General features: G+C 33.2%; 1 protein-coding gene across 5 annotated transcripts; it reads right to left on the bottom strand.

Annotated features, from left to right (window-relative positions):
* Positions 1–281: 281 nt before the first annotated feature.
* Positions 282–6,423, bottom strand: LOC106771110 (type I inositol polyphosphate 5-phosphatase 8). Of its 5 annotated transcripts, XR_001376439.2 has the most exons (11): positions 6,086–6,419; positions 5,097–5,142; positions 4,887–4,971; positions 4,386–4,479; positions 4,150–4,254; positions 3,167–3,467; positions 2,786–2,985; positions 2,578–2,686; positions 2,207–2,355; positions 1,014–1,429; positions 282–753 (listed from the first exon to the last, which is right to left on the bottom strand). XR_001376439.2 is itself a non-coding variant. In XM_022785157.1 (10 exons), coding segments are annotated over exons 1-10 (1,260 nt in total). In that variant the 5' UTR covers positions 6,256–6,423; the 3' UTR covers positions 282–752. The 5 variants fall into 5 exon arrangements, 4 of the variants coding, with proteins under 4 accessions (XP_022640878.1, XP_014512502.2, XP_022640876.1 ...); XM_022785157.1 differs by lacking the exon at positions 1,014–1,429 and having other exon boundaries at positions 6,086–6,423; XM_014657016.2 differs by having other exon boundaries at positions 282–1,429; positions 6,086–6,418.
* Between the last annotated feature and the right edge of the window lie 1,198 nt (positions 6,424–7,621).

Below are 7,621 nucleotides of genomic sequence, written 5' to 3'. Positions count from 1 at the left end.
TCTAAAGAATACTTTCTACTAATAATAAAAACAATAATGTAACAAAAAACCATGTTTTTAGAAAATAAAAATGTTTTTCCATTCTCTCTTACATGGAAATCTGATCGTGTTCCAACGCGTCAAATAAGAATAGAAATGAATAAAAAAAACTTAAATATATTTTCAATATATGTAAAATGAATGTATTTTAATCTTTATAAGAAAAAGGAATATTTCTCCCTAAAATTATTTCAGTCATTATAAAATGATAGTTTTGTGGGTTTTTTACAAGTTGCAGGTGGGGTTAGGAAAATAAAGGACGCCGAATAACATTATCTCATGCTTAAAGTAGGCCCTTGAGTGATTGGACCTTGAGTGGCCCAAATAAAGTTCTTTAAAATATGTTTAGACAAAATGCGTTCAAATATTAGGTAGCAATGGTAATTAACAATTAGCAATTAATATACTGGAAAGCCATGACAAGTATCATATTAAGCTGGTATAGATTTTTTACATAACAAAATTCGATACACTGTAGTGAACAACAATAGGAAAAGTAATAAACAATTTGATTTACAATTTTCTTCAAATGGCCATCAAAATAGACTAACCAATCAAACATTTGGAAGATGGAAACCTTATAGTTTACCAAAAGATCAGAAAAAAGCATGCATGGTTAGAGATACCACAGTTGAAGCCATCTCTTTGTGCACTCCGATGCACTTCCTCCGCCTCTGAGTTCAGAATCTATGCTGAATTTTTGGTATTGTTCCTCTGATGTTCATACATTAAAAAAAAACATTTAATGTACACGAACATCAAAATATATTAGTGTATTTTGAAGACACATCAGACAAGCAACACCAAAAATTCAACGGAGAATTCAAATTCTGGTGATAATTGCTAGCTCTACACATTTTCAGCTTGGAAAGGCAGAAGGGTGGGGGCATGTGAACTTTTTACACCATAAAATACTAATGAATTGAATCCTCTGTTCCAACAAGAAAAAAAAGTGAGGAACACAGAACCCAAACCTTGTCAGGGCACACCGCGAGCTGCGGCAACTCGATGGTCGTGTCATTTGTGTGTTACTTTTGTTCCTCGGAAAGTGTATATATAGTAGTATCCTATTCCTGTGTACTAACTGAGAATCCTGCAGGTTCGGTGTCTATGTTCCCTGGTTAGTAACAATAGTTGTTCCTCTGCCTGAACTTTAGCAAAGCAAGAAGAGGACAAGGCAGTGTTTGTCAGGGTTCTAGAGGAGCATGACCTTGACATTGAGATTGAGCCACTCTCTGATGCAGAGACATAGGAACTTAGCTTCTTACATGTCATGTCCACATGAACTGAGAACAGTGAATACACTGGCCTGTGGTCTGAGAATTTTGACTCTCCTCTCACGTACCATAACTGCTCCACGCCTTCTCCTTTCCACAGAATTCGATCGCACCTTTTGTTTTGTCCCACACAAACAACTTCACTTCAGTTCTCATCATTCATCCATCAAACATAACTTCAACAGTAAAATCATAATCCACATGTCATCATTTATTGCATCAGATGTTTAATATGTTTTATAAATAATGATTATGTTTCGTTAACCATGTACTTGTTTTTTTAGTGAGAATGAGAAGCAATTTGCCTGGCTCTATGCATGATAATAAAAAAAATGATGGTCGGTTATTGCAGACCTGGCATCATTTAACTTAGTTAATTCAAAAGAGAGGTGTTTGATGAAGATGGGTTTGTGTTATTATGGTGAGATTTTTCTAGATTGGTCGATGATAATTGGTGGAGGTCTCATGTGGATGGTATAGAATATACAGTGTTTCCCCGCGACCCATCATATAAAACGTAGCCAATGATTTTACTTTATTATTGCTCGAATCACTTGCTTATGGTTGACTAATTCTGAGCATTAAACAATCCACAGTTGCAAATATATTATGCACCACAGGGAAATCCTTTTCAAAGGCTTGTTCATAAAGAATTGCAAGTGGTATTTCATTACGTACCAACCAAGTGAAGTTGCTTAATTATGCATAGAATGGTTGAAAATTATGTTCAACTAGAGATATCTTAATCGCAAAAGGTCGTCTCAACTTGGCATAACTGAACGTCACAGCATACACAAAAACAGACGGCAACATGATATAATGACACTCCTGTTGTGGATAAGAAGAGTTTTGGTTTTAACACAAAGGTTTATTACTATATTAAATCTTACCAAGCCGGTGTTCGTCGTTTTTCCTTGGACTTGTTTGTTTGAGCAACATACTGGTCAGAATCAAATAAGTATTTGTAAGTTGGCGCAAAGTATATCTTCCCTTCCTTCCATTCTTTGAACACTCTACCAGCTCTTTGCTCTATCCTCAGCTGTCACAACACAATCAAAACAACCAAATGGTAAGGCCAAGACAAAAATATTACTATATGTGTCAGGCAAATATTTATCCAAATCATAGTATTTATGAACATCCCATGTAAGAAACACTAATTTTAAGCCCAATTTAATCTTATAAAAATTTGCACTCACTTTGACTTTATCTCTAGCTGATATAGGTCTTTCAACAAAGACAACAAAATAAATGTGATTACCTGATCCTTCTCCAATAGTGCTTGCCAATCATTCTTTTTCAGTAGTTCAAGTGTATCATCATAACCAGCAGCAAGGCGATAATTCAAATCCCCAAGCCAAATAATCTTGCTGCAGATACCAAAAAAAATAAAAGGGTCATTAATAACTTTATTAGATTATTTCTGAAAATTATTAGATTATTTCTGAAAGTGGAGTTAAAGAACATACTCATGCTCTAATATGGTTTCAGGAGGAGGGAGTGGTTGGCCAAGAGCTTTGAATGAGTGAGAAAATTTAGTTTTCTTTAAGATCTCTGATACGTCTAAATTTCTTCGAATCTCGTCACCATCTTTCTCTCCAGAGGCCAAGTGGGTACCAACAAAGCAAAACGTCGTGTGATACAATGTCATGCTAATTGATACTGAACCCTGTTGATCAACCAACAAAAGCAGACATACATCATCATTCTAGCTAGTAGAAACTCTGTGTATTAAAAGTAATCTAATGCAGATAGATTTTTTTTATTTAATTTGTTCAGCATTAACATGAGAGAAGGGAAATTAAGAAAAGTGAATAATACATGAAAGGAAATTAGAGGAATGAACTAACCTTATTCCCCAGATAGCCCATGATGCCTCTACCAACGCAAGACACTTTTAAATTGGTGACATGCTTGTAAAGATCCTCACGTACCCACACGCACAAGAAGATACCCACCATTTGTTTACTTGCTGCAAGGCAATAATAGGGTTGTTGTTCATGTTCACTTGGGCTACATAATGTAGTACAACTTTCTTCACCAGTGTTAGAGTTCAAGGCTTCACGAATCAGAGTTAGCCACTTCGTTGCTGGGCCACTATCCTCTGGCCCAAGCACGTTCCCTGCGTTTAGAGGTATAATTTCTTGGAACCTAAGGTGCAATGTAATGAAAACAAAATTTAGTATATTATATTACTCCACAATCAAAAAGAAAGACATGAATTTGTAGGAAGTGATGGAGCAAAATGATCTTCACATGGACATTATTTCAAGTCCCTAGAATTATCAGGGGCCAAACAGGCAACTTGGCCAAAAGCTAAAACGCAAATGCACGTTATCATGAGCTGTGAGCATGTTTTGTTTGCGTGGATGGCGTGGTTCATCCAGCGAAGCTCATCAACCCAACAAGAGTTTCACTACATGCAAAATGCTGGTAGCAGTAAATTACACAAACTAGAATTTAGTTTATTTAATATTAACAAGTATTTGAATTATCTTAGAAATAAATTTTAAATCTAATTAATTTTATAAAACTTACTTAAAAAATTCGTCTAATGCATTTGATATTTCTAACGTCTTAAAAATTTGTAAGTTACATTAATTTACTCTTTGGAGATATAGGAGGTGTTTTTGAGAGTTGGAGTCAGCATAAGCAAATATAAAAGAATAAGATAACAGGTGTGAAAACTGACAGTGTAATTATGAGTAAAGAATCTGTACTGGTTGAGATTTAAAAGACTTCCTTGAAGTGAGTAAAGAAGGAAGTTTTGAAAAGAAAATAGCATTGGTAGGTAGTACGAAGAAAGAGAGAGGAAGAAAATAAAATAACATACCCAATGACATAGATATCAGCTGGTGAAGGCAACATCAACCATTCCCTCAAGTTCAATCCTTGGTTTGGTGACTTTCCTCCCACATTCCACGTCCCCACGAACATCCTACGAAAACCCATTCACAGACCACAACCTCGGTTATATTTTCCTACTCAAAAAAATTTCTGTAACCAAAAGGTAGCACTAATAGATAACATCACATTCATACTTCAAAGGGGTATGATGGCTATGTTTACCTAGGGTTGAGCGTGTCCATGTCACTGACAGATGGCGCCTCCTTCACCGGTGCGGAATGTTTCAATTCGTTTGAGGAATCCATCAGCCACCCCTCTTTGAAAATAATCCCCATAACCAAAATCAGTACTAAAATAAACAAAAACAAACACTAATTTATGTATTTTTTTTTTTCCAAAACCAAGACCCTACAAGAAACCTAAAACCGTGTGGGTTTACATTTGCAGGTACAACGATCATAAGCCAAATTGAATTCCAGAGAATTAGCCACCCACGTGTCAGATTCAATGGAAACGTCCCATATGGGACCCAGGGCCCCGGTAACAAATTTCGGGCACCCTTATCAAAGTCACTTCCTTTTGTTCCATCACCATGTCTAATCACACTTCACTAACCCATCTACCACCAATCTGTCCCTCCAATTGCCGAGAAATCCACGTTTTCACCCCCAAGAAAATCAAATCAATATGAATAAAAGAGAAAAACTCCAAACTGAAATTTACCTGGTAAAGAGTAATCTGAGTGAAACCTATCACCCTTGCTTCTTTTATTCAGCCACTTCCTTACATTAAAATTTGGCCATGAAGACTGTGACCCGAATATGAAAACAAGAAGAAAAAAAAAGATTGGGTGAGAGAGATCTTAAAGAACATGTATGACCAAAAGTAGAAGATGGAAAGGGCATTTGGGTTGGTTTTGTAGTGCATACTTACCTTGGATATCTTCTTCTTCAACTCCGTTCTCATTGTTTTTCTCCAACTGAACCAAATAAGACAACAGCAAATGATCAGGAACGATAAAATGCCATGGGAACGCGGGTGCCGGAGGTTAAAAAAGCAACAGCAGGATTATCTAAATCCATGTGGGGATATTTTACAATTGAAGTTGGAAATTTTTGTAAGTCATCAAGGGAGAAAAAAACAACAAAATGAGTCTGGACACGGGATATTTTTTCACTTTTATTGTACGAGAAAACTAAGTTTATTGTTTGAAATTTTAATAAACTAGTTTTGAATAGTTTTCAACGGCAATATTTAAGAACCAGTTGCAGGGGAAACGGAGACAGCTTCTGAGTACTTAAAATATTAAAAAGAAAAGGGAAAGGAAATGAGTTGTGTTATAGAATATACCAAAAAAGAGAGAGAAAGAAAGAGCTTAGAAAAAAGGCTAGGTGCATCTTTCTCTTCTGTTCTAAGGAATAATAATATCTCTTTATTACGAGCTCCAGGTTTGCGCTTTACAGGTAAGAAAAACAGTGCGTGGATGAACCAAGCATCTGTGATCACATTCAACCTTGCTTCAAAAAGCGAAAGTTTGCGACTTTTTTCAAGGTAAAATCTGCACACAAACTGGGGTTGTCTACATCCAAAACCAGAAGATCGAAAAAGAAGCGGCGTGTGAGAGTGGATGGAAACACATCAATCAAACTGGACCCGGAATAGGAGTGGTGAAAACGAAACGAGGGACACCAAATCCGAAGGCTTTTGGAGAACGCAAAAAGAAGAAAAAACAAAAGAGAAAAAAGCACAGCAGTGATAGAAGCTAGACAAGAACATATAACAAAAGAGAAAGTAGAATATTATAGAGAAGTGAAGTGGGTCAACGGCATTGGTTATTGTAGCATAGTGTGTGACGATTGTGCAAGAGATAAACAGCAATAAGAAGTAACAAATGGAAGACTAAAACGATGAAAAGCACTTACGAGAATTGAGAAAATGGTAGTGTTGTGTGGGGTTTCAGTGAAAACGATTCAGAAGGAGAGTGTGGATATGACAGAGTGGTTATTATCCCTTCTTGGGTTTGATGTTTCCTTAGTTCTTCCCCTTTGGATAATGATGTTGAAGGATGAAGAGAGAAGGGTGAAGAGTGCATAGAAGTAACACAAAAGGTTTTTTTGATGCGATGTAGCTTCTAGCTTGTTTGCCTTTATTGGTTTGTAGGGAAGGAAAGGTAGAACTCAGAAAGATGCAGAGGATGTTTTAATTCTTTCGGGGTCATTCTTGGAGAAAGTTTGTTTGGTTTTCTATAAACAACATAAATTCATGTCTCTGCTAATCCAAATTATTCCATAAACATAATTAAGATTTATAATAAATACATAAATACTTAAAAAAATTATCTTTTTTCCATTTAACATTAATATCTTATTGAAGATTCTTTATATATTAAAGATAAATCTATTTGTAGTATACAAGTGGATTATAAGAAAGTTTTATAAAATTAAATTATTCTTGTAATTTACCATTTAGTCGAGTATTAAAGTTATAAGTATATTATAGTGAAATTTATATTTATGTTACATCTATTTGTAGTATACAAGTGGATTATAAGAAAATTTTATAAAATTAAATTAGTCTTAAAATTTATTATTTAGTAGAGTATTAAAGTTATAAGTATATTATAGTGAAATTTATATTTATGTTACATCTATGTCATTTGTTATAAAAAATTATTATAAAAAATTTATTAATATTTAATCTCAGGTTTAATTTACATGTTTTTAACGTAAAATTTTTTATTAAAAATCTTATATTTAATTATATAAATAAAAGTATATTTACTTTATAAAATAATTTTATGATATTATTTTAAGTTTAAAATTCACTTTTTATTTTATCATCATTTTAATTTAAGCATAATACAATTTGTGGTCGATAAGTAATGGAAATTTATAAAATTATCATATTGATTTTTCAGACAAATTAGTTATATTGTTATATTTTAAAATTAATAGTTTAATTATCAAAAGACATTTTATTAATAAAAGAATCAAATTAAATTAAAATACAATAAATAAGATTAAAAATAATTAAGTCTTTTTAAAATATATTATTTATGTAATAATTAAGATCGTCACAAATTAAAAAAATAATTTCGAACACATGAAATTTATTTTGAATGTAAAATAACCAATGTTTTTATTCAAGTTGTTTTTTAAGAGTTTAATATTTAAGGTTCATTACAAGGGATCAAGTCCAATAGGGATTAAGTTTGACAGTACCTTAGTACTGTTTTGTTTCAAGTTTAATGTTTTGTTTTTATCCTACAATTCTTCTTTTTTCAATTGTATCTTATTCTTATTGTTATAATTATAATTTTTAAAACTTTCAATTTGGTTTAATTTTTAAAATGGTTAGTTATATTCCTTTAAGTTTACATCTTTCCTTTAATAATAGTTTAGTTAAATAATTAAATGTGAGTGTAATATAATTATGTTTATTAAGGGGAATATTGTTGA

This window comes from Vigna radiata, chromosome 8 (genome assembly GCF_000741045.1).
Source record: "Vigna radiata var. radiata cultivar VC1973A chromosome 8, Vradiata_ver6, whole genome shotgun sequence".
Lineage (NCBI taxonomy): Eukaryota > Viridiplantae > Streptophyta > Magnoliopsida > Fabales > Fabaceae > Vigna > Vigna radiata.
The sequence above is the reverse complement of the archived record's forward strand: the minus strand, read 5'-3'. Positions and strand labels throughout refer to the sequence as shown.